Genomic DNA, 27,797 nt, shown 5'->3' with positions numbered 1-27,797 from the left:
GAAGTGTCCAGTGTCATTTGAAAGACTTAGAAATCATAAGCATTTGTGGGTTGTATTATAACCTTTAAATTGTCACATGATTGGAAGAGTTACTTGTTTGAAGTTCTGGAAACCTTCAACCATAGACTTCTGCTTTTGTAGTGATACTATTCCTTTAAAAACCTGTAATTATTGCAATATAATCACTACATGTTTCTGTAATTATAACTTAATACATTATTTCACAAGAAGTACAAGGTTAATCAAACCCACTAGAACTAATTTTGAAGAACAAGTAGAAATAATGAGCTTCTATTTGGAATGAAATATCAGAGTATAGAGGAGGTTGATAGTGCACATACATTTTGCATGGAATGTCTGGGTTTGTTTTCTCACCTTTCCCATATCCCAGGGAATATGGTTGAGAATAAGCTCCTCCTAGGTCTCCTGTAAAGTCCCTCTCACTCAAAGGAGACCGTGCTGAGCTACATTAACTAGTGTTCTTTCAGTTATCATATTATCGTGATTGCGTACTTTGATCTGGAATGCCATGTTGGTCTGCCATTTTATATAGATACACTGCTGATTTCTTTCAATTTTTGTTTTTGCAGGGAGTGCAAGAGCTGAAGATGAGGCCCAGAGCAGAGTGCTACTCTTCAAAGTTCTGGCTTATGCTGGCGGTCTTAGCAACAACAGGTGGTGGGATCTGGGCCCAAAAGAACCACCCCAGCATTGGCATTGCGGTCATCTTGGTGGGCACCTCTGACGAAGTAGCTATCACAGATGCCCACAAGAAAGATGACTTCCACCACCTCTCTCTCGTGCCTCGTGTGGAACTGGTGGCCATGAATGAGACAGATCCCAAGAGCATCATCACCCGCATCTGTGATATCATGTCTGACCGGAGGGTTCAAGGTGTGGTGTTTGCTGATGATACGGACCAGGAAGCCATTGCCCAGATCCTGGACTTCATTTCTGCCCAGACCCTCACACCCATTCTAGGTATCCATGGAGGCTCTTCCATGATCATGGCAGATAAGGTAAATTATAGCTTTGTTCAGTTCAGACCATGAGAATGAAATGTAGAAACAGCTTACTTATCTACTTACTTATCTACACATGAACATGTCATTGATAAAGTTGCTATAGGACAGGATTTTAACTGAAAGATTAGAGTCCTGATTATTTGGATACATGTGAAAAAGTATGCTGCAACAAGTACCATCTAGTGCTCAGCAACACATTTCTTATTCTTGGGTTGTCATGATTTCTGTCACTTGCAATCCTACCTGAAAAGACTTTTATGAAATATAGGGCATGCAGAATTGCACCTGTCTCATTGGTGCCATACTTTTTGCCTGTTTACTTGGCTGTCTCATATGATTATTAGATTTAATCCTTTCCCATGACATGTACCAGAATGTGTTTTTTGTTGTTTTGTTTTTGTTTTTAAAAAAAATTGGATATGGTCAAACCTGATTCCTGTCATCTGCACTCTAAACTATTGTGAAGTCTATTGATTTTAATTGGGATGGTCAAACGTGATTCCTATCATCTGCACTTTAATATGTTATGCAGTCTATGGACTATCACACAAGAGGCTCACTGGCATTGTAGCTGGATTGTCACCAATAGTCTCTATTGGCTGATGCTGTGAGGTCTTTCTGCCTTCCACGATCCTCCCATTCCTAGCTATTAATAGACAAAACCTGTTGATAGCTTCTGCAAGATTACCATCTCTTGCCTTTGTGTAGTGGGTCCCTTCTGCTTCTATACTAACAGTAAAGTGACATCAGAGGTGGAGATTCTCCTTCTCTCCCTCTCGCTATCTCCAAGCTGGCTCTTTTTCTTTTATTTTATACATATTTTGGCTCTTTTGTGTTTTAAATGCTAGAATGGTGCAGCTGTGAATAATAATAAAATATTAAGGAACGACTATAGTGTGGGAAGGCGGAGTTACACAAATGTGCAAGTATGTAAAAATACAATGGGATCACGATTTAGTGAATTGGCACAATGGGGCAAATGAAGACAGGCACAATATTGAAGGGGCTCAACCTGTAGTGCGTAGTGAAATAGCAGGTTCATGTGATAATGTCCTTTGAAAGATTTACCATTTGATTTTGCAAAGTGTATAAACTGACCTTGTCACTTGGTTCCACAGTGAGATGCTGAGCATAACTGAAAGATAGAGGAAATACTTAGGGCCCATCTATACCGGCCTAAAGTCCAAATCCTACCTCAGGCTAATCCAGTTTAACCTGGATTTCCAGGTTTACTAAGGGTTAAAAAAATACTTGCAACGATCCGGATCTTTCAGTAAGGTCCAGATCTTTACTGGTGTGCGGTATGTGGAGACAACTCCTAAGATGGACATTTGTGAACTCAGGAGCAGTCTCCACAGGGATCCCATTTTCATGGGTTCAAATAGCCCACAGAGGAGAGATGGCAATGCCAGCCTCCCCTCCCTTACCTCCTTTTTACCTTTAAACAACATAAAATTAAGTAGTTACTAAGGCTGTAACTAAGCCCTTGGTGGCGCAGCAGATTAAACTGCTGAGCTGCTGAACTTGCTCACCGAAAGGTCAGCGGTTTGAATCTGGGGAGCTGGGTGAGCTCTCACTGTTAGCCCCAACTTCTACCAACTTAGCAGTTCGAAAACATGCAAATGTGAGTAGATCAATAGGTATGGCACTCCATGCAGTCATGCCGGCCACATGACCTTGGAGGTGTCTACGGACAATGCCAGCTCTTCGGCTTAGAAATGGAAATTAGCACTAACCCCCAGAGTCGGACACGACTAGACTTAATGTCAGGGGAAGACCTTTACCTTTACCTAAGGCTGTAGGTTTCAAAGTTGTGCCAGCAAATTATGAAATGGAACTTTCCAGAGAGAAGGGGGGAATTCCCTGCTGAAAACTTAGTTGCATAATTTCCAGGTGGCACGAAGCACTTTGAAGCCTTCAGCTTTAGTAACTACTTAATTTTAACTTGGTTAAAGGTAGAAAAGGGGGCAAGAGAGATCAGGGGGCCAGTGGCCATACCCTTCTCCCAATGCTTGTTTGGCATGGGAGGGAATCTGAACACACCTGACCACCAATATCTCAGGTTTTTGGCCTGTCTAGAAGGGTACTGGATCTCTTTTAAGATGGTCTATTACTAACAGAAGCAAAAGCAGTAGTAGCTCCCTGAACTGGATCCCTGGGCTTGGTTTTCTCCACTGGGATGCCCTATTCCTAAGAGGCAAAATCAGTAGTAGCTCCATGAACTCAATCCCTAAACTTGGTTTTCTCCACTGGGAGACTGTAATCCCATGGGGACATTGAAAAAGTCACTCTGTTATAGGTGTGCTCATTATGTACGCCCATGTTAATCTGCTTTCTAGATTAAACATGGAACAGATTTCAGGCACTTCCTGCCAGACTGAAAAGTGACTTAGTGGGGCAGAATTTTTTCCCCTTTTCAGCAGCAAACAAAAAGGTGAGTATTGAGAGTACATACAGGTCACTGCAGCTATGAAAAGGGTTTTGTTTTTAAAAAGGCATGTGAGAGTTGTCCTCCTTTTCTCTATTAAAACAGTAGCATTCATAATGTCAAAGAATTGTTTAAAATATAACTCAAACGAAGGCATAGAGACAGGACATTCTTGATTCATATGCTTATTTATCCAAATGCAGATTTACTTGTCAATTAGGGATCCTTTCAATGTCATTCTAATGTAAGAGAGTTTTTGAACCTACTCAAATAAGGCATGAAAATTATCTAAAGGTACATTGTCTTAGATGTTTCGTGGCATTATTAGATATATTTCTTGATTTTAAAAGTACAGAGGAAACTTTTCTCTTATTCCATTTGCTTTAATACTGTGTTAAGACACAGTGTGCACATCAAAGGGGCCATTTTAGGCCAGATGCCTGTAAGGACCTCAGAGCCATTGTACATGATAGATCATTTTCAGCAATTTAATAAATAATGAACCTAACTTCCAGTTCTCAAATCAAGCAAGAGACTATAATTACATGAGTAGGTTTCTTAAGACTTATTCTTCTATATGTCTGCCTCTCTAAATATAAAATATTATTTTCATGTCACCTGTTGATGAGGGATACTAGTAAGAAACAGGCTTCAAAGAATGACATGTTCACTCACATTTGTCAAATAAAACAATCCTTGTTTTTAATTAAACGAGCTAGTGTTGTAGTTAAAATACCAAGTTGACCTAGTGCTGAGTTTTCTTTTTAGAAAACAAGGCCCTCTAGACCAGGGCTTCTTAAACCTTTTTCATTCACAACCTCTTTCCACTCAAGAAGGTTTTACATCACCCCAGGTATATAGGTATATAAAATAGTTATAAAATCAAACATTTACTGATAATGAACCAGCATTTGCAAGGCTTGCTAAACAGGTTGATTTTCTTTTTGGAAGCACATTGTTGCTAACAAGTTTGTGTAAATGTCTAGGTGGCATTCAGAAACCTTTTACTGATGCCATTTTTTCAGGGCCCCAACATTGAGCTAAAGCAGTGGTTCTCAACCTGTGGGTCCCAGGCGTTTTGGCTTATAACTCCCAGAAACCTTAACCAGTTTACCAACTGTTAGGATTTCTGGGAGTTAAAGGCCAAAACATTTGGGGACCCACAGGCTGAGAACCACTGAGCTAAAAGGACCTAGAGCTTAAGAAGCAGTGCACTAGAACCGTAGAGTTCTGTGAGAGTCATTGGGGGTTCTATGCCAATACAAATGAACCCTTCCTACAGCCTTCGATGTGCCTACCTATTTTAGAGGACTGGGAATCTGTGTTGAGCAGAAGTTTGCACAAGGTACTCTGAAGGAAGCTGTGGAAACTAGCTGGAGTATAAAATGGATCCTGGCCATTATGGATTATTTATTATGACCTAGGAAATAGAATTTTTGACTAAGAATACTATATAATGTGCATATTTTGTATTGTCACTAGGCACTGCATGCTCAAAATGAAACACCCTTAGAAATCAAGACAGGAAGCTGGTTAAAACCGTTTTAAACAAGATGTTGGGTACTGATGCAGCACACAAAATGCATGACGACCAGCATGTCGAATAAGGTGTGCTGAGGCAGGAATTGTCTGGAACCAATTTCATTTTGGAAAGCAGGGCAACTATGTAAGGAACTTCCACAGAAAAGTATTATTTCAGATGAAATTATAAAATGGTAATTTCAGTGTGCTAAATGTCTTCTGTGATGCTGATGGATTGTCTTAGATTCTTTGGAGATTGAGGTATGCTTAGAATGTTTTAATTTACATTGTTTTAGATGAGTGCTCCTCCATATTACCATATTTACTTGAATCTAGTGCACCATTGATTCTAATGCACACCTTAATTTTCAAAACCCTGAAACCCCCCCAAAATACGCTGGCAAATGTAATGAGCAGTGACAAAAAGTGTACTCTTTGGAATTTATTCTAAAAAGGTGTGCATTACAGTTGCTGTGTGCTTTTTAAAAAAACAAAAAGTGTTAAACCAAAGGTTCCAGCAATGGAAAGTAACACCAACAAATCAAGTAACCCTTCCCTCAAGAAGCCTCTCCTGTTCAACTTCCTTGGGTGAATCTATCAATGCTGTAGAATGAATGCAACTTGCATCACTTTCACTGCCTTGGCTCAATGCTATGGAATCCTAGGTCTTGTCTTTTCAGCAAAAGGGTGCTGATGCTTCATCAAACTACAAATCCCTGGATTCCATGGTTCTTCCAAAAATATTAGGCTTATATAGACAAGTGCATCATAGTGCTTGCTTATTGCTACAAATATTCTGGTGGTAAATGACATCTGCTTGTAATTTCTCCTTCCCTGGTCAACAAGACACAGACAAAAAAAAAATAATCCTAAGGGATCATCTGCTGATAATAAATAGGACACCTGTCTGAAAGCTCCGTTGTTGTACATTTATGGGGGGGGGGGGGGTTGCCCATTAATGACTGCCTCATGCCTTTCCTTCTTGAGGTGAAGACAGCCAGGCAGCCGTGCAAGTGTTATCTACCCTTGTGAAACTGGGCTTGGCACCTGCTGCAGCTCTTCTTTCTTACCCACTTGCCCTTGGCTTGTTCCCTACTTCACAAGTCTTCTGCTTTTTCTTTTGTCCCCCGGCTTTCTCCATGCCTCCCAAAATCTTCTTTTTCTTGCCTTTTCTCTCTTGTGTTTCCCTCTTCTTGCCTTTTCTTTCCTCTCTTGGCTTTCTCCATACCTCCAAAGAGATGCAAGTCTGAGCCTGCCCTCCCCCCCTCCCCCATCCATCTCGTTACTGAGGAATTGTAAGAGAGCTGCTCTGCATCCCTTGGAAAAGTTTGGAAGGCTCGGCTAAGAAGAGAATGCCTGGGAAGAAGGAGAAAGAAGGGATGGTGGAGAGGAAGAAGGACAGGAAGGTTGCATTCTCTTCAGAACAGAGCCTTCCAAACCCTTCCAGATTTCTCTTCTCAGTAGGGAGGCAAAGGCAAGTGTGTCTCTGTGTGGCGGGGAGACGAAGGCTCAGACTTGCTTTGCATCCCTTTGGAGCAGTGGTACTCAACCTGTGGGTCCCCAGGTGTTTTGACCTACAACTCCCAGAAATTCCAGCCAATTTACCAGCTGTTAGGATTTCTGAGAGTTGAGAACCACTGCTTTGGAAAGTTTGGAAGGCTCTGCTCCAAGGATAATGCAGCCTTCCTCTCCAACTCCCTCTCCCGCTCTCTTTTTGCCTTTGCCTTGTCCCTGGGAAGAGCGCTCCCAGGAGGAAGAAGAAGGAGGCGACGGAAGAGGGGAAGGCTGTGTGCTTCTTCAAGCAGAACCTTCCAAACTTTCCAAAGTGGTTTTGCTTTTGGGCTGCACATTCATGGAATCAGGTTGGCTGCCGGCAAAGGGGAGCCACGTGGGTAGGTGGGTAAGAGAGGTGAGGACCCTTCATGAGTTTTGATGGTGGCAGTGGAGTCCCACCAGCTGGCCGGCCGGCCAGAGAGGTACCAAAACGTGTGGGGTTTGAGGCACGATTCTAATGCGCCATCAAGTCTAATGTGCATCCTGATTTGGGATACATAGGTTACCTTTAAAAAAAGCACATTAGACCCGCATAAATACGGTATTAATTGGTCAGAACTCTGTGCACTTGTAATAATACCACAAGAAACCATGTGAAAAAGCATGAAGAAAGCAACAAAATAATTAACATATAAAATGCTCCTGCCATTTCAAATAGGATGGAGAAATCAAAGGGTTGGGAAATAAATGCAGATTCTCCTTCAAAACCTCAGCAATGGTTTTGATTATGGTTGGACTCAACTGATGTCTCAAAATGCTACAAGCAGGAAGTTGCTGTTGTAGTTCTGTCTCTTAACATCCTCTTTTTCCAGCTTACCTCATAATGGAACTCAGAACATCAGAGAACATGGTTCTTAGGACCTTGACTTGTGCATTTAGTGAACATCAAGGTCTCAGATAATGGAGTGTCATAGAAGGGGCTTTCCTTAGAACAACATGCAAAATATTCTTTAATTGAAAGTTGATTTCTTTTAAGGAAATGGGAGCTTATGTATACAGGACCATTTCAGTCTTCAGCACCAGGGCAGCCAATGCTGGACCAAAACATCTGTTTATCTGTTCTCCGACATAAGTGCTTCTGGCCAAGTATGGTCCTCTCTTCTCCTAATATCTCACAATGGACTTACCCTGTGTGCTTGGCTGTATTACTTTGCTACCTACTAGACTGATAAGCTCTGCAATCTATCCACAGCTTAGACTGAAAGTACTGGTCTATAGCATAATCCTTCCTAACACCCTGATCACTATGCAGTAGTTTCTCTGTGGGAGCCATTAATGCACAGAAAAGTTATAAACCATCACAATGGAAATAGGATTGAATAGGAAGACAAAAAGCAACCATAGTAGCTCCAGTATCACAAATAATTATTCATCAGATGGAGCAGACAGTGCTGGTAAAACCAGGACATTTGCTTGATGAAGCCTTAAATATCACTTTCAAGCTTCCAGAGGGTGATGTGAAGCAACAAAAAACATTCTGACATTCCCACTTAAACTTCTTATATATTTATGAAGAAGACGATAGTATCCTTTTCTAACTCTTACTACTTTTAAATAAGCCTAAGAACATCCTTAATACCATGAAAGCTTGAATTGCAAGTGAGCTCTCCTCCTTTTCTCTGTAATTTTGTGATATTAGTGTTTGTCATTTGTTATGGTGTATTAACAGAAACCATAGCAGTTTGTGTGTGTGCCTATGGGTAAGAGCATGTACACCTTTGGTCCCAGCTATGGAGCAGCAACATGTTTTTTTTACACTTCCACAGCCTTTATCTGGGCATGATTGGTCATCCACATATTGAATAATCTTATTCAGATCACCTAATCTTTAAGGGAATAAGAAAATTGAATTACAGGAAAAGGACATCCAAAATTTGCCATGCCTTGTCTCCCCATACTTCCACAAAGCTACATTTTGAAAATTTTAAAATTGTGTGTTGAAAATCAGATTCAGATTTGTTTTATTTGTCTACAGCACAATGTCTGTTGCTAAACACCATAGTAATACAACATACTTGCTAAGAGAAACCAGTGGCAACCACAACTGTTACTAATGGCAAGATAAACAAATCAGGTATCTGAAGCTTATATGGATTACCCCCATCTCACACTGCTGCCTTTTTTTCTTGAAAGTGATGCTCTGTTTCTAAGAGCTACAAAGCAGACAGACAGTCACCACCTTTTCTATCAAGGAAGTAATTGATCAAGAAGTTGTATCTCCTGAATTTCTGCCTATTTTCTATCTGATAAAGGCATTGGATTCTGCAAGGAAGAAGATGGCAGTACTGTTTACATGCCATTGGTGTGTTGCCTTTCTTTGACCCAAATTGAAAAAATAAAATGCCTTTCTTCACTGCATTTTAAGAAGTTATCCCAGTATGACAGAAAGGAATTGATTTTTCAGTCGTTTGACAAGGCTCCATAAATTACTATGGAATTTATCCAGCATTTCTTGGATCAGTGCTCATGATTTTTCTTTTAATTTGAATGAAACCAAAGTTAAACTGGTCTAAATTGTTAAAATTCATTTTACACCACAAAAGTAGAGCAAAATCAACAACTTTCTGGAAAAAGGACAATTTTTTCAAACAGTTCTAAACTTGTATTCAAAGGGTTTGGTTCTCTCAGTATCGAGCTGGTCAAAAGCAGCTTATAAACATGCTTTCTTAAACATAGGCCAGAATTCAGAGTACAGGTGTTGCATGCTATATTCGAAGTTAGGTATAAACCAGTGGTTCCCAACCTTTTTTGACCAGGGTCCACTTGACCAGGGACCATTCTCCAACATTAGTACCAAAAAGGTTACGAATCACTTTTTGGTCAACTTTAGATTCAATTTGATTATTTGGGGTGCTGATTCAGAAAATTGCATTGGATAGACCACATCAGCTCTAGTTTCTAATACAGAACATATGCCATCTAGTAGTTGCCATCTGCTCACCCACAGAAAACTATATTTAATAATCTAGAGCTGATGTAGCCTATCCAATGCAATGTTCAGCTCTGTGAAAAGGAACAGAAATAAAAGAAAATAAATAAATAAAGAGGAAGGAGCTTAATGGTCCAGATTTTCATTCTCGCAGCCCACTGCTGGGCTGCGGCCCACAGGTTGGGAACCACTGGTATAAACTATAGAGATACAATTTCCTATACTTAGAGGAAGATAATGCAGAGTAGGTAGTACTCTGATATGTGTGATTCTGGCCATTTTCCAAACTCAGCTATGAAAGATTGGCTACAGCTAAAAGGATATCTTTGATCTGGTAGCAGGGAACAAATGATTGGAAGGTCCTTCAGAAGTTTATTCATAGGTCCGATACAGCTGGAACAGGAAATTCTTCCTTAATGTTGTCCACTGTTTTGGAAATGAAGAAAATACAATTATTCATGTATGCTCTGTGCATCTAATTTCTCAGTTTTGTATCAATTGAAAGAATTATTTGATTTAGGTTGATTATTGATACAAGTACCTTTCAAAATTAGATTTGTTAACCAAAAGCATTTGGAAAAATGTTGAATCTAGTAACTGCTTATTTAACCAAATCTTTCACCTCTTTAAGATCTGTCCTTTCACTATATATGATAAGCATTATAAAACGTCTTCTTGTAAATGTTTCACATACACATGTATGAAATCAATTTGCACCATTTACCGCTGATTAAGAAGATTAGCTCCTCAGTTCTGGAACACTTAACTATAATGTTAAAATTGATTAATTAAAATTAAATATAAGTAGTAGTAAGTACTTGTTAAATAAGTGGGAATGATTTCTGATTAAACATGATTAATTTTCTGCTGCAGAATTTTAAAAAATTAAGAACTATCACCACACCTCAGCAATTTAGCTGTAGGACCCAAAAAACAAATTAGGAGGTCTGATAGTATAAAAGATGGAATAATGTCTCAGCTAAAGTATCTCAAGGTGAGGGAAGCTTCACAGATTTAATATACGTTCTTACTGGGTTGCTGTGAGTTTTCCAGGTTCTATGGCCATGTTTCAGAAGCAGTCTCTTGTAATGTTTTGCCCACATCTATGTCAGGCATCCTCAGAGGTTGTGAGGTCTGCTGGAAACTAGGCAAGTGGAGTTTATGTATCTGTGGAATGTTCATGGTGGGAGAAAGAACTGTTCTTTACTGTCTGAACATGGGATTTATCAGATAACTTTCTATGTCTTGGGAAATATTTCAGGTATAGTGGGCCTAAGAACTGCTAAAATTCTGTAAACTAGCAATAAGAAAGTTGTGCTCGCACAGGCTATGGCAGCTGTAGCTTTTAAACAGTCTTCAGGGTAGCCTTGTGTGAGCACTTCAGCCTTGTTATTACAGAAGAAATCAGTCAGGAGAGCCGTTAATGTTATATATGCTGTATAACAAACGATGTATAATAAATGTTTTGAACCATGATAATATAAATAAAATAATATATTATAAAGCCCTTTATCACCTTTTAAACATATTGTAATTTTTTAAATTTGAGAAGTGGCTGAAAATGATTTAAAACAATCTTGTAATCTACAAAACTGTGGCTCGAAAATTACCATGCTGCATCCCTCTTGGAGACTTGCTTTTCTCTTCCCATTTTTTTAAAAAAAAATATTTTTGCAAATGTTAGGTTTCTGTAACACTGCTAATGCTGGAGGATGCATCACAAAGTGCATTTTGACTACATAAGGCCACGCATTCAGTCCCAAACAGAAGGAATCGTGCATATTTGTCATTAGTGATGCCAAACTTCGCACCTGCTTCTACGCCATTGGAAACTGATTGATATTATCATGGGACAAAATCACTAAAACCTTGCCAAGATTCTAAAATGATACCCTTTGACAAAAAAATCCTAATATTTGGAGATGGTGCTCATTACTCGGAATAGATACTCCATAATTTCTCCTTCCTTTTATTCCATCTTACTGTGTAATTCCAGCCCTTAAACATTTAAGCAGGAAGAGCAACACTACAATTCCAGAACTGAATTTCACTGAACTGGCAGTGCATAAGGTGGGATCACTGCCCAACGATAAGCTTTGCCAGGTGGTTATCGTGTACATGATAAAAGTTTGCTTTTTTGTTCCCTTTCTGTTTCTATTTTGCTCTTTCTCCCATCCTGTTCCTCTTTTGCTGCCTGGCACTCTATTTTCTTACTCAATTAGTGTTTGTATAGTACTTTGAAAATTCAGCGTGCTGTAGAAATGCTAAGTATTTGTATTTTTTCTTTCTTTGCATGCTACTTCTTTTTGTGATTTCTGGAAAGAGAATGTATGCAGGCATAAATTATTTATAAGCTTATAGAGTAATTAAAACATGATTTAATTACTCAGTTGACATAGTTCTTTGCATCACAAGCTCAATTTTGGCAGCAATCTGCTTGCTTCACACTGGTGTGGAGAAGGGCTGAGTAGAATAAATTGGAAGAGGGGAAAGGAGTAACTGTTTCCATCTAATATGAATTGTCTTTCTACTCCTGAAACAGATTGATCATAATAATGTATGTTGTTGAGATATTTGGTATTATATCCATCAGATTATATGGAAAGTGCCAACTTTCTCATTCAAGTTAGAAACTTTTGCATACTAATGCTTGCTGTTAGCTTGCTTGTTATTCTATTGGAACTTAGAAACACCATATACGGTATTTATGTTGACTTCATGTTAGTTTTTTTCACATGCAGTCTTTCTGCATTAATATTTCCTACTGTCATTTTTCTTTATTCTTTCCATTAGACCATGCATTTAATTATTGCAAAGCTACTTCTATATGTTTTATAAGAATAAAAAACATGTTTCTTTTTTTCCTGCAAGGATTTATCATACCAACCTGTTATTCCACTACAGTCATTATCATAGATAGGTATAGGATTGAGCACCTACAATTTCACACCTCCCTTCAATAGTGCAGTTGTGCCAATTCACCACTTGTTGGTTCTGTGGTCATACTTCTACACATCCTTGTAGCCTCCCTTCCTATACTACTCTGGTTCCTTAAATAGCAGGATTAAAGAGAAGTGACTGGAACAGCTGACAAGATACAAGGATTTAAAGATCGAATTGCAAAGACTCTGGCACAAACCAGTAAAGGTGGTCCCAGTGGTGATTGGCACACTGTGTGCAGTGCCTAAAGACCATGGCCTGTACTTAAACACAATTGGCACTGACAAAATTACCATCTGTTAGCTGCAAAAGGCCATCCTACTCGGATATGCATGCATTATTTGCCAATACATGACACAGCACTAGATGCTTGGGAAGTGTCTGACGTGTGATTCAGTACAACAGCCAGCATAGTTATCTGGTTTGCTGTGTACTAAATCTTGTTGTGTATCTAATAATAATCATCATCATAATCATAATTGTACAATTTCAGCATTCAAAACAAAAAAAGTGAAAGACCTGTATAAAGGGGAAAAAAACCCCCAACTAACTTGGGAATAGCAAAGGGGAGGAGAGAAGAGGAGAATAAAAGGACCCATCACACCAAGGGAATCTTAAGAGATTGGCAGCTATGGATTTTATAGGTCACTGGCTAGGGAGGGAAGGCTCATGGGGAGTAGGGAAATCAATGGCAGGATGTACACACCATTGTGCAATGCCAGTTTGCTGGGCTCGTGTGATAAAGTCCTAAGAATTTGTGTTGATCAATGTTGAGTCACTGTGCCGATTAGATTGCTATTCTTGAGAGATGCAGATATCTGAATTTCTCAAGAGTCGTTTTAACTATATTTATTAGTATTATTATTATCATGAACTTTTTTTATACCTCACCTTTTCCCTCATGAGGACTCAAGGCGTCTAACAATCCCACACTAGAAAAATTTAAAAAGTGCGAAACAAAAGTTAAAAACCAATTAAATAGTAACAATATTGTAAAAACGGAATTTAAATACAATAATGGCTTTAAAAACTCATATTGAAGTACAAAGAAAAGCTGTTTATGTTTGTTGTCTGTAAGCCAGACATCACTGTACACTAAAGTGGGCAGAAGAAACTTTACTTATTTACTTTACTTACTATATTTAAACCCACCCTTCTCGCCTTGAAGGCGACAAGGGGACTCAGAGTGGTTTACAATAGGCAACAATTTGATGCTGCACAAACATATATACAAGTGAAGTAAACATATATTAAAACCAAAAGTTAAAAACATCTAGAAGAAAAGGGGTAAACATGTCTGTCTAACTGTACAATGGCACTCCGCTCCATATTTTTCATCTGTTTTGCCTTTAGGAAAATAAATGTTTTGGAAGACTTGGTAATAATTCCTTTATACCTGGGTAGAAACAATCATACTCCTAAAGTATTTGCTAAAATTTTTCCTTTTTAGCCGATCCCGTGCTTTCTCAAGTTAATTGCAATGACACCCAGGCCTCTGCATGCCAGATTCGAAGGATTGCCTTTTTATTGATTTTCTAGTAGTGTAAGGTTGCTCCAAATCTTAACAAATGTGAGAGAAAAACTTAGCCTTCATTGATTATCAAAATAATGGTAACCAAACTAGAACTAAGATCCTAGGTGGAACAATCTCCAAGACTGGCCCAGGATATGACATTTTCCTCCTAAAACAGACCCTGAGTAGGGCTGCCCGGGTCCAAGGATTTTACAACCTGCTTTTTTAAATCATTGGGGTCATTTTATGCTACAGGTTTATAGCACTAAGCTTCTATTTTAACTGGCATGGTTCCATCTTACAGAATTATGACATTTAGGGAGGGGTATTTAGAATTCTTTCCCAGAGAGTGCCTCACAAACCTAGGTAAAGGTAAAGGTTTCCCCTGACATTAAGTCTAGTCATGTCCGACTCTGGGGGTTGGTGCTCATCTCCATTTCTAAGCTGAAGAGGCGGCGTTATCCGTAGACATCTCCAAGGTCATGTGGCCAGCATGACTGCATGGAGTGCCGTTACCTTCCCACCGGAACAGTACCTATTGATCTACTCATGTTTGCATGTTTTCAAACTGCTAAGTTGGCAGAAGCTGGGGCTAACAGTGGGAACTCACACTGCTCCCCAAATTCAAACCAGTGACTTTTTGGTCAGCAAGTTCAGCAGCTCAGAGGTTTAATCCGCTGCATCACCGAGGGCTCCCTCACAAACCTACAAATTCCAGGATTTACCTGATTATCCAGGTACCATGAAATCAGAACAGGTTGTAGAATCATAGTAAGTAGGACCCTTGCCTAGTAGTACAACAATCCAATCTTTTCTCAGTGCAAAAAGTAAGCAATTTTCTCCACTTTTTGTTCCCATTATTTAAATTTATGAAATATATCAGCTAATCACACCCTTATTTTTTTTCAAAGGGCTGGACCGAAAAAATAAGGTCCTTTTTTTGCAAGCACCTTTGACTGCTATAAAAAGCATCCCTCAATTGATAATATAGCAGAAGTACTTATATGCCTATTCAGAGTGAGAGTAATGATTATGTAGGAAACACAGTGCTTTCTCTTATTTGGCTGTGTGATGTCATTGTGTATCCAGATCTGTTTGGCTGTGTAGCACCGTGGCATCTTTATGCTGGGGAGTGACCCCCCAATTGATGGGGTAATTGGCTCCAGGAACAAAAGGATTCCATTTGAAAAAGATAATACTGAACCAGAAGCTGACTGGAAATTGGATCCAGGCAAATTAAATAGATGCAAATCTCAGGGATGGCCGTCTGTTAATTTTTTCCTTTAATGTTTTATTTTGTTCCAGAAGGAAGAACCATTTTTAGTACATGTTTATGTTCAAGACGCATTAACTTTGGGGCTTGGTCTGGAAAACTGTCTATCATTTCCCCTTGGTATTGTAGTGTCTTCTGTCTACTCGTAGGCAAGGAGGTGCTTGCTAAATGTCTCAAGTCTCTTCTGCTTTCTTCTTTTCTTTCAATGTGCCAGGAGAGGTGGTAATCTTATTTGTACACATGAATTACTAAGAAAAGTACTAAACTGCAAATCTAAGAGAAATAACTGATTCTACAAAAGTGGGGGAAAAGAGGAGGGAAATGAAGATTCGTAGTAGCATTCAACAGATTTATCTTGTGATCACCAACGTTCATTTATGTGTGAATGGTTTTCTCACGTCTTGATATATTTTCTCTCTCTTAAATATCAAATGTGGTTCACTTCCTGGCTAGTGGATTGTTACATTTCACTTGGGTGAGTCTCCCCCTGTCTCTTTAGATACACAGTTTTTACATCTTTGACACAATCACTGCCCTGACAGAAGTGTGATCCCCCCCCAATCATGAATTGGTGCTTTAATTTAGATTTAACGAGGTACTTTATGGTCCATTAATTAGGTCTTTGTGTAAAGTGCATAGTGGTTGATGCCAAAGTATGCTTGAATACAGAACAGCTTCAAAGAATAGATGGACATGATAACATGGCAGTGTTACATTCACTATATTTGTTAATGAGAAGTCCTTATTTTTTGGCAAACTGAATTTTGGCAGTTGTTTTTGTCTTGATGAAAAATTAGATTTTATAATGCCTCTTCCGTTATAATAAATCGTGGACTCTACTTATTCTATGGCCTTGCTGCAAACCATTTGTTTAGACTGATTTATAGTCTGATTGTTTTCTCTATTTAAAAAAAATTGTGGTTTTTGCTAACAACTTTCAGTTGCAAGGCAAAACAATCCTGAAATAGTGCTAGCCACAATTGGATACTGAGACCAGATGCCACTTGGGAGCGGTGTTAATGTATTGTAACCATATTGTGTTTTCTGTGGTTGTTAAATCTGTATGACAACAAGCATTCATTACCCATGTGTATCTGCTTGCATCTGCATCCATTTCTCTGGATGTATATCTGCGATGCTTCTTAGAGGGTGGGAAGCTGTTGCAATGTGTCTTATGCTACCAAAATGCCAGAAGCAAGCTGATGGCTCCCCCTGTGCTGTAGCTATAAAATGTAGACAGTCTCTTGAATAATACATTGGCATTTTATTAACTAGCAGTAGCATGAGCTTTGCTTAGTTATTCTCTCTTTTCTGAGCCTCTAGTTCAGACTTGGGGAAGATGTTTTAAATTATTACTTATAACCAATGTTGAAGGGGTAATGTGCAGTGAAGAAAGGCATGTGAAGCTGCTGAACTGTATTCATGACACAGCATTCACTAATTACTGCCCTCTTGGATAGAGAGACTCTGCATTTTAAAAAGTACATTGGGTTCAGAGGGATTCTTTTTCTAAAATTAAAAGTAACTCCTGAAGCGAATGTTCTCCAAACAGTTCAATGGATAGGTCTAATGCAAAGGTTAGTTCTTCAGACTATAATTAAATATATGTAAAACACACTACTACTTAGAACATGTGTTTATTTCCCTGGAGCATATGTTGTTCCTTTCATATTTAAAAAGACAATGATTTTCATTGCTTCAGGTCTATAGCAAAGATATCTGCAAATAAACTTTTTGCTGTTGTTGTATGCCTTCAAGTTGTTTCTGACTTATTGTCGGAAGGCAAACCTAAGGCAAACCAATCACAGGATTTTCTTAGCAAGTTTGTTCAAAAGGGTTTGCCTTTGCCTTTCTCTGAGGTTGAGATAATCTGAATTCCTTAAGGTCACCCAATAGGTTTCCAGGACCAAATGGAGTTCCAATCTTGATCTCCAGAGTCATAGTCCAATGCGCAAACTACTACATTACACTGGTTCACAAATGAACTTACACCTAACTTCCCTTATCTCATCTTAATTGGCAAAGAGCTGGGCAGGGCTTTAGCACAGCAGGTTAATCACCAAGCTGCAATAAATCTTGCCAACTGGAAGGTTGAAAGTTTGAAGCTTGGGTCAAGCTGACCTCCTGACCTTTAGCCCAGCTTCTGCCTACCTAGCAGTTTGAAAAAAAAAAGAGAGTAGATAAATAGGAACCTCATTAAAGCGGGAAGGTATTTAGGTTTGACATTTTGATCAGAGAAAGGAGGAAGTTTACGAACAAAGAAAGCTCTTTGGCAGGGAGATGGAGCGGCGGCACCCCGGTGGCCTGAACCGAGCACAGCCTCCAAAAATGCCAAAATATGGGAAAGCCTATATATACCTCTATCTGTTGTCTATCTTGTCATTGTTGTAATCGGCATTGAATGTTTGCCGTATATGTGTTCTGTGATCCGCCCTGATTCCCCTTTGGGGTGAGAAGGGCAGAATATTAATATGATAAATAAATAAATAGCCATTTCTTTAAATGAAACCATACATAGCAGAAAAACAATTTGCTTTTAAAATATGCATTGCCTGATTCATCGAGAACCTTAAACTTGTATCCATCACAAATCTGTTGGTACTTGTCTCTTGAGAAATTCCTCTACCTCTGTTCTTTTACTTTTCCCTGTCATGGGGAGTCTCTTTATTTTGCTTTTTTATCTTAGTGTTTCAATTATTTTTTTAAATGTGCCATTTTATGGTTTTCCCCCTTAATTTATTTTATATAATTTGAAGACAAAAAGGAAATATTTGTTCATTCTAACCACTTAAACATTATATATTTACACATCCTTTCACCCAGTGGCACAGCAGGATAAACCGCTGAGCTGCTGAACTTGCTGGCCGAAAGGTCAGCAGTTCAAATCCAGGGAGCAGGGTGAGCTCCCACTATTAGCTCCAGCTTCTGCCAACCTAGCAATTCGAAAACATGGGTACCGTTCTGGTGGGAAGGTAATGGCGCTTCATGCAGTCATGCCAGCCATATGACCTTGGAGGCATCTATGGACGATGCTGGCTCTTCAGCTTAGAAAAGGAGATGAGCACCAACCCCCAGAGTCAGACATGACTAGACTTAACGTAAGGGAAAAACCTTTTACATTATCTTCCCTTAATCTCTTTTCTCTCCTTCCTGCTCTCTTGTACCTAATTATATTTAGTTTGGAAGCTTGTTTTTAGGGATACTGCTCTTCTGATTTCTACAAAGTCCCTGTCTTTGCATTCCATATTACTACTGATTTAGAGTCCAGTCATAACTAGCAAAAACAGCTAAAGCAAGCTAATTAGATACTGGGTTAACTCATATCTAATATGCTAAATCCAGACCCCCCTTTCAACCAAAAAAAAAGTTTTTTTTTAAGGTCTGATGTCTTGCAGGTCTAACCTTGTGTTAAATCTATAGCAGTATCACTGGGTTGGAGGAAGTTTGGATTTTGTGTCATTTGGCTCCTCCCTCATTTCATTCCTTCTTTTGGCTCATGTCCTGGTAAATATCAGCCAGCAGCTCACTCAAGAAGCAGACTGCTCTGTTGGCAGATCTCTGAGAATCACCAGCAAAGAACATTTCTGCAGGCAGAAGAGATTTGTGCCCAGTCCTAATCTCTACAGCTGGTGCATCTCTTAAGTGAGGAAAGCATGTTAAGCCTCCATTTGGCCAAAGGGTTCCCTAGAATGTTGTAGCTTTGCTCTTTCTCAAGAGGAAAAATGTTTCACAAACTGAAAAAAAGAAGCAACAAAATCCATCAACACATAAAATCAACCTGAAAATCTGAATGCCTAAATACATCTACTTTTTAATCCATGTCCTGTCATTTTATACTTTATAAAAGCTAAAATATATAAATACACCATTCACAGCATAGAGTTCCACAGTATATTTATCACATTTTAAAAGGCTCTTTCCCCCCTTAATATGACAAATATGTAAATAAACTTTCACAAATCTGAATTTTATTTTCTGTTAAGGCAACTGAATAGCATTAATGATTGTATCCATTGCAGACACACAACAACAAGAAGAAGACATTTAGGATGAGAGTTTATGTTCCTGAAAAAGAAAAAAATATAAGAGTGTCAGGCTCACTTCAAAGGACCAGTCTGAACGCAGGTCAAAGATTGCTGCTCTCAAATCCAATCTTTATTGAAGAATACATGACTTTGGAAAAGTCGGGAATGACCTAATGTTTACATACAATCATTTTTATCACCTCTGTCGTAACGTCACACCACACGTAAATATCATCACCAAATCCCACCCCCTGTATCACATTACTATTATTCCCACACATTCTACCAATTATAATTGTTTATACTTTCAACCCCGAGTTCCCAGGCTCTTCTATCTTCTTCTGCCAGGTGCTCCATGAGACATCCGGAATTATTTATGTTATGACTCCAAGTCCAGGGCTTGGAAATTCAGCCCTGGGACTTGGTTCCATGACATGGCGCCCCCTTTTTCTCCATCCTCCTCTTCGGTGCTGCTTTCATCACAATTCTGAAATAAATCAAACAATAACTCTATGTGTCCATTTTGTCCAAAGTACCCATATACTTTTTCAGTAAACTGCGATGGAATACTGGGTGTATTTTCCCTAAACTTTTTGGCAAGGCCAATTGGAAAGTTACTTCATTTATAACACCCTGTATTCTGAATGGTCCAATATATTTGGGGCCCAGTTTTCTCGAAGGTAGTCCCAACTTGATGTTTTGTGTACTTAACCATACTAAATCTCCTTTCTCCAATTTTTCGCCTTCCATCCTTTTTCTGTCTGCGAATGTTTTATACTTTTTGTGTGCTTCCTTTAAGGATGCAGTCACTTGACTCCAACATTCTAGCATTTGAGTTTTCCATTTCCCTGCCCCTGTTTCTTCATTCTCTGTCCATCTTGGCAATTGGGGCAGAGGCTGTATTTCATACCCGTAAACAACTTCAAAGGGGTTTTTATTTGTTGCGGAGTGTATAGCCGAATTAAAAGCTAGTTCTGCGAAGGCTAGCCATTTAGACCAGTCATTCTGTCTCATGTTTGAGTACATGCGGAGGAACTGTCCAAGCGTCTGTTGAGTACGTTCTACTGCCCCGTTTGTCATGGGGTGAAAAGCAGAACTTAGGCTCCTTTCTGCTCCTAGCATTTCCAAGAATTTTTCCCAGAATTTTGCTGTGAACTGAACCCCTCTGTCACTGACCACTCTACTGGGACATCCATGAAGTTTATAAATATGGTTTATGTACAATTCAGCCAGCTTCTCTGCCGATGGTAGTTTCGTCAGTGCTATAAAGTGGGCCTGTTTAGAAAACAGGTCTAATACTGTCCAAATATAACGATGTCCCTTGCTAACCGGCAGTTCCCCCACAAAGTCCATAGCCACACATTCCCAAGGCCTGGTAGGTTCTGCTACTGTTTGTAATAATCCCATTGGCTTCCCTCCTCTCGATTTATTTCTGGCACAATCATCACATTGGACAACATGATTCTTTATGTCCTTCCTCATCCCAGGCCACCAACAATGTTTTGCTATCGCCTTTGTTGTTTTTGTAATCCCTGTATGACCAGCGCTCTGGTTATTGTGAAAACGATGCAAAATCTTAATCCTTAATATTGCCGGGATATACAGTTTCTTGTTCACAAACCAAAATCCCCCCTTCTGCTCCCCCTTTTCTGCGTTGGATGCAATCCACTGATCTCCTTCGTATGACTGTCTCAGTTCTTTTCCCCAACTATTTTCCTCGTCAAATTCAATCATAGCAGTGTTTTCTCTTTGGGTCTGCGCTCTTGTACTGACAGCTAAACCCCATTGTTTATCGGAAAATAATGTTCCCTCTTTTGTAGTGGTTATGCCCTCGTGTTGAGGCATGCGTGAAAGAGCATCTGCCAAGACATTCTGTTTCCCTTGGAAAAACTTTAATTGGAAATCGAACCTGCTAAAGTATTGTGCCCATCTAATTTGTTTAGGGGACAATTTTCGAGGAGATTTTAAATACTGGAGGTTCTTATGGTCAGACCAAATTTCAAATGGGATTCCACTCCCTTCGAGGAAGTGCCGCCAGCATTCTAAGGCTTTTAATATGGCTAATGCTTCTTTTTCCCATATGGGCCAACATTTTTCAGTTTCACTGAACTTCCGAGACAAATATCCACAAGGTTTTAAATTCCCATTTTGATCTTTTTGCAATAGTACTGCCCCGTATGCACAGTCTGAAGCATCGCAATGAATTATGAAAGGGCTCCGGATATCGGGGTGTTTTAGGACAGGTTCTTCTGTGAAGCGTCCTTTTAGGGTTTCAAATGCCTTTTGGCATTCTGGTGTCCAACTCAGTTTGGCGCCAGGAGCTTTCACTTTTGCTGTCTCCCCTTTCCCTTTTGTTTTTAAAAGTTCAGTAAGGGGAGCGGTTATTTGCGCAAAGCCTTTTATGAACGATCTATAAAAATTTGCAAATCCCAGAAATGATTGCAATTGTCTCCTTGTTTGAGGTACTCCCCATTCTTTTACGTCTGATACTTTAGACGGGTCCATAGCTAACCCTTCTGGAGATATCCGGTACCCTAGAAAGTCAATTTGAGTTTTATTGAATTCACATTTGGACAGTTTTGCATACAGCTTTGCTTCCCTTAGTCTTTGCAAAACTTCCCGGACCAATTCCACGTGCTTTTCCTTATCCTCGCTCACGATCAAGATGTCATCCAGAAATATGAATACTCCTCGGTACAACAATGGGTGCAGTATTTCATTTATAAGCTGCATAAAGCAACCGCCGCCATTTTTTAACCCAAATGGCAAAATTTTATATTCAAAATGGCCGAATGCGCAGGAAAATGCAGTTTTCCAAGTATCCTCGGGTTTGATTCTTAATTTATGATATGCTTCAATTAAATCCAGTTTAGTAAATATGCTCCCTTTCTTCAATACGGTAATTAAATCCTTTACTAAGGGCATAGGGTATTTATTGTCCTTAGTAATTGCATTTAAATTTCGATAGTCAACGCACAATCTTAGAGAGTTGTCTTTCTTTCTCCTAAATAACACTGGGGCTCCGAGAGGAGAGTTGGATGGCTTAATGAAGCCTCGCGCCAGGTTCTTATCAATATATTTCCTCAATTCCTCCTTCTCCTGAACAGACATGGGATACACTTTTGGTTTTGGTAAGTTTGCTCCTGGGGTTATTTCAATTTCTACTTCTATATTCCTCTTGGGAGGTAATTTACTTGCCTCTTTCTGATTGAAAACATCCACAAAGTCTCTGTATTCAGGTGGCAATAGCTGTGGGTCTATTTCCCCTGTTTCATCTCCCTCGTCCTCCTCTGCTGCTATTTTGCTTATCTCCCATTGTGTTTGTTGCTCTTTAAATGCCAGGCTCTTTCCTCTCCAATCTACTTCGGGATTTGCCTGTTCGAGCCATGGGATCCCTAGTATGACATTGTATGTGGCAATAGGGGCTATCACAAAGGATATTCTTCCTTCCCATTTGCCTATTTTACATGGGACCCCCCGTATTTCCTTCGTAGATACCTCTCCAGCAGCAACTGATCCATCTAGCTGCGAAAATGCAATCGGGGAGTCAAGCAGCGTCTGCCGGCATTTTAGCGCTCCTGCTAATTCCGGAGTTATAATGTTCCTAGAACAACCGCAATCCACGAATGCCCTGCAGTTGGCCCGATTCTCTAACCCCGATAGGCAGATTGGCACTACTAGCATGCGTTTGTCTTGACTCACCAGCCTCTCCGGAGATTCTGGGGCTCGCATCTCCTCCTCCGCTCGTCTCCCGGCTGCTGGCTTGGGCTTTGGGGTTTTTTGCGGCTCCCCCTTCCGGGCCCAACATTCTGCTGCTCGATGGCCCGTCTTCCCACACACAAAGCATCCCGGCTTGGGTCTGTTGTCGTCTCCTTTGAAGGGGATCCCCGGCCTCCCTCCGGGCCTTTCCTGCTTCCTCGTTTCTCCTCGACCCCTCGCCACCGGTCTTTGCTGGCCGCCGCCGCTCCGGAACCGCTTTACTTGGGCCAGGGTGGATTCGACACGCCCTGCCAGTTGTATCCAGCCCTGAAGTGTCTCTGGATCGTCTCTGTGCGCCGCCCAACTAAAAACCTCGGGGCGTAGTCCCTCTTTGAATATCTCCACTTTGGTCACTTCAGACCACTCTGGTACCCTTTCTGCGAGATGGAGGAATTCCTCTGCGTACTCGGGCACCGTTTTGTCCCTCTGCTTTATTCCTTTAAGCTGGTCTTGAGCCCTCAATTGCTCTAGCCGGTCTCTGAACCGGTTTTCCAGTGCGGCGAGGAAGCGGGGCACTGACCTCAAGCACGGGTCGCGTCTGGCATGTAGTTGCACATACCAGCTGGCCGCTCCTCTCTTTAGTGTGTTGCCGATGGCCCGCACCATGCTTCCTTCGGAGGGGAATGTGTGTGCATTGTCCGCCATGTATCCCCTGATGCCAATGAGGAAAAAGTTCAGTTCAGATGATTCCCCTCCGTATTCCAGTTTGAGCTCTTCCCTCCTCTGCATCCATTCTGCGGCCCGTTGATGCTGTCTGGGAGGCATGGGGAAGGGTTGCATCGGGTTCCCTTGGACGGCCCCTTTGAACACGCCGCGCCCCATCCCGGCGGTCGTTCCCCGCGGCTCCCGAAACTCTGCCGCTGCTGTCGACCCTTCTCCCCATCCGAATGCGGGCCTCGCCGTAGCCCCCGCACCTCGCCTTCCTTCGTCGTACGGCACATCCTCCTCCTCTTCCTGGATCTCCGGCTCCTCTCCGCCTTCCTCTGCTAATCCACTGGACCCGATTCCTGGTCCCAGTGGTCTTTCCACCCCGACGCCCATTCGGGGGGTTGGGAGTCCTGTTGGAGTTGGCGGTCTCAGAGTTCCCAGAGCTTGCTGGCGCTCCACCTCGCGCGCCATTCTGTCCCGGAACTCCAGTTCCTGCCAGTATTCCTCATCCCCCTCGCCCCTCGCCGCCACGGGGCTCTGCGTTGAGGCGCGCTGGCCCCTCTGGCTCCAAGCCCCTTCTTTACTTGGCTCTCTCTCGGCGCCATATCGGGTGGGCTCCTTCTGGAGATTCTCTTCCAATAGTGGCACCAATCTCCCCACGGTTTCCGACAGCCTGGATAAATTAGTTTCCAGGATGGATAACCGCAGGGCCACGGTCTCCGGCATGCTTCCTCCAGATCCCCAACTGGTTTCTGCAGCCGCTGAGACGCCTCTTCCTCCTCTGGGAATCCTCTGGGTCATGCCGTTCGGCCTGGGGTACCCCGTAGAGGAAGCTATGGCTTGCAGCGTTTCTTCCCCCAACGGCCGGGCCCCTGGCAGAGGCCTCTCTGCTCCATTTAGGCTTTGATCGCCTTCTCCACTCATTATCACTTCACTGCGAATCCGCAGGAGGGTGAGAACGGGGATTCCCGACTTAAATGTCAGGCTCACTTCAAAGGACCAGTCTGAACGCAGGTCAAAGATTGCTGCTCTCAAATGCAATCTTTATTGAAGAATACATGACTTTGGAAAAGTCGGGAATGACCTAATGTTTACATACAATCATTTTTATCACCTCTGTCGTAACGTCACACCACACGTAAATATCATCACCAAATCCCACCCCCTGTATCACATTACTATTATTCCCACACATTCTACCAATTATAATTGTTTATACTTTCAACCCCGAGTTCCCAGGCTCTTCTATCTTCTTCTGCCAGGTGCTCCATGAGACATCCGGAATTATTTATGTTATGACTCCAAGTCCAGGGCTTGGAAATTCAGCCCTGGGACTTGGTTCCATGACATAAGAGCATTAATGGATAGCAGATTTTTGTGTCACTAAAGATAGAAAGGACTGAATCCTATGCAAAAACTGGATGGGATAGTCAAGATATAAGATCTTAGGGCAGGTGCGTGGATGGATGTTTTTATGGACATGGTTGAGAGATCAAATAAGGATTGTAAACAAAGCTTTTGTAACTTAATTAAAATATTATGTTAGAAATGCTTTGTTTACTATTCTTTGGTTCTAGGAATGGTAAATAAACCATTTCTAACACAATATTTTCATTTGCCAGCTACAGAAGAAATCACTTATATGTTAGCAGGAACAGAATTATTTATGGTCCTCTTTGGTATCTTAGATTAGGGATGGCAGTGAAATTTGTCACCTGTTCATTTCGTAATGGATTTCCCTGTTACAAATAGGTGGAATCTTGTGTATTTCTGGCAATATTGGACTGCTTTTTTCCTATAGGAAGGATGTTTAATTTTTCCAAATTCCCATACATTAGCATTGAGGCTAGGAAAAGTGTCCTTATGCTGCTTTCCACACTAGCCATTTCTTATGTCTCTATTTCTTCCTGCTAGTTCTCTCATTCCTTTCTCTCTTGTCATGCAAGAGCAAAAATATATTAAAGAGCTTTTGTTTAAGACTGATTTTTATTTTTAAATTGCTTGCCAGAAACAGAGCAGATACAGGATTGAGAAATATCTTCACGTGTGCTGAATCTGAGTTGTTTTGCTTCCAGACTGCTTCGACCTACAGATGACCACCAAAAATTAGCAAGAATTCCTCATAACAGTTAAAATGCCAAAAGGGAAGCTATTTACTGTTGGCCAGCTCCCAAATGTACCACCCGCTGTTTCAGGATAAATGGTAAAAGACAGAAAAGGAGTAAAATCTATAAAGTAATTCATGCAAAACAATTCTCCTGACACCTAAGAGAGAAAAGAAATCATGTTGATTATGGCTTATTTATTTGTTTATTTGATTTATATACAGCTTTTCTCAAAAAACAGGAATCAAATCAAATAAAAGAGATAGAAAAAACATTATAAAATATGTATATGTGTGTGTGTGTGTGTGTGTGTGTGTGTGTGTATATATATATATATATATATATATATATATATATATATATATATATCTCCATCCCAAATCTATCAGGGAAGAAACCTGCCCAATACAGCTGTCGTGGAGATTATATGGAATTTATATATTACCTTAGATGGCTATTGAATTATCAACTCCAGGTGGTATATAAACCAGCACATTATGATGCTCTAGCTATGTTGAATAGAAAGAAACAGGAAAAAAACACAATTGCCATATCCATTTGTCCAGGAAGATTTGTGGATATGCCAAAAGGAAGTAGGATAAAAAAAAATATTAGGTAGGAGCAAAACAGTTTTTTCATAGGCAATGTGGTAGGAACTGAATTGTTCTGCATATGAGGAAGCAGTACCAGGAGATGGAGAACAACCTTTTTGAGACTGGTTTTTGCTGTGTCCAACACGGTTAAATCAGATTTTGTTGTTTCCATACTTAACCAATATTATAGTTGTACCTCAGGTAAGAGCTGGGGAGATGAAGGAAGGAAGCAACATGAAGCTGAGAAGGTGAGATCAATATTTAAAGCAAACATAGACTTTAAGGCAATCTTTAAATAATTAATTAATGACTGGAGATTGAGAGATAAAACCTTTCAGAGAAGAAAAATGTGCATTGTGTGAGTTTTTGTGAACAGGCTGTTCTGCCCTCCTCTCTTGTCTTTCTCTTGCTCCCACTTGGACCAGATGGTTGATTTCAGCACCCACTCTCCTTGCTTCTAGCGCTGTCACAATTGTCTGTTTTGCTGCGGAAAGAGCTTCTGATGCTAGAGATTACTGACATTCTGCTCACTGCTGTAGTCCCATATACAGCTCTGGCCACCTCATCTCGAAACTAATAATGTAGAGTTGTAAAAGGTGTGAGTGAGTGTTGGAGGACAGTAATAACCATGGCTATGTGAGATAGAGGGAGAGGGAAGTTTTAGAATAGAAATAGAAGATGAATAGATATTTGTGCATTGGAATACAAATGACTAAGGGAATACTGTGTTGTTCTTTAGTGAGATATAAGAATGAACAGGTCTCACTGAAATGAAAACGTATCAGCTTTAAAAGGAATATTATTTTCATTCAAGGAATAGGACACTTGTGAAACTCATTGAAGGAAGTGATCAAACCAAGGTTTTATAGGTCAGATATACTTCTGAAATCTTTTTTAAAAGAAGTGGTCTCCTCACAGGAAAGAAGTTGCCCAGAGTGATTTTCAAAGGCATTTCCACAAAGAGCACATTGCAGAAATCTGATCAAGGTGTACTAAATGCCTGTAGGACAAAGTCCAGCTCTGAGTGTACCAGGAGTTAATGTAGTTGGCATATTAGCTAAACCTGACTGAAACTAGGTATGGCTGACACTTGAACACCGCAAAATGGGTAGGGCCATAAGAACTTGCAAGGTATGAATACGGTATTTTAAGAAGAATTTAATCCCATCCAGAACAGGCCGGTTTTTTTATCTTTGGCTATCTTTGGCTCCTTAAATCAATAACACCTCTGTTCTGCCTGAGTTTAATTTCCATCTGTTTACCTTTATCCAGTCCATCATTTACTTTGTAATGACTATGGACCTTCCTAGGCTCTCGAGAATGTGACTGAAAGGAATGATAGAGTTGAGTATCATTGGCACATTCTTGAAAAATCACTCTCTGTGCCTTGATTATCTCTCTCAGTCATGCTATGTAGCTATTGAAAAGCATAGGCGACCTCTTAGGACAAATTCACTGAAGCACCACTTTCTAAGAAAGGATTA

The 27,797-nt window shown here is 40.4% G+C and overlaps 1 protein-coding gene across 2 annotated transcripts in view; it reads left to right on the top strand.

Annotated features, from left to right (window-relative positions):
* Positions 1-27,797, top strand: part of grin2b (glutamate ionotropic receptor NMDA type subunit 2B) — a 303,629-nt gene that overhangs the window by 50,325 nt on the left and 225,507 nt on the right. For both annotated transcript variants that reach the window (XR_010006831.1, XM_003226634.4), the window contains exon 2: positions 591-1,019. Coding sequence is in view for 1 of the 2 variants with exons in the window: in XM_003226634.4 (XP_003226682.2) it covers positions 609-1,019 (411 nt within the window). In the remaining variant the exon portion in view is untranslated. The remainder of the gene's footprint in view (positions 1-590; positions 1,020-27,797) is intronic.

The sequence above is a fragment of the Anolis carolinensis genome, chromosome 5 (genome assembly GCF_035594765.1).
Source record: "Anolis carolinensis isolate JA03-04 chromosome 5, rAnoCar3.1.pri, whole genome shotgun sequence".
Classification (NCBI taxonomy): domain Eukaryota; kingdom Metazoa; phylum Chordata; class Lepidosauria; order Squamata; family Dactyloidae; genus Anolis; species Anolis carolinensis.
The sequence above is the reverse complement of the archived record's forward strand: the minus strand, read 5'-3'. Positions and strand labels throughout refer to the sequence as shown.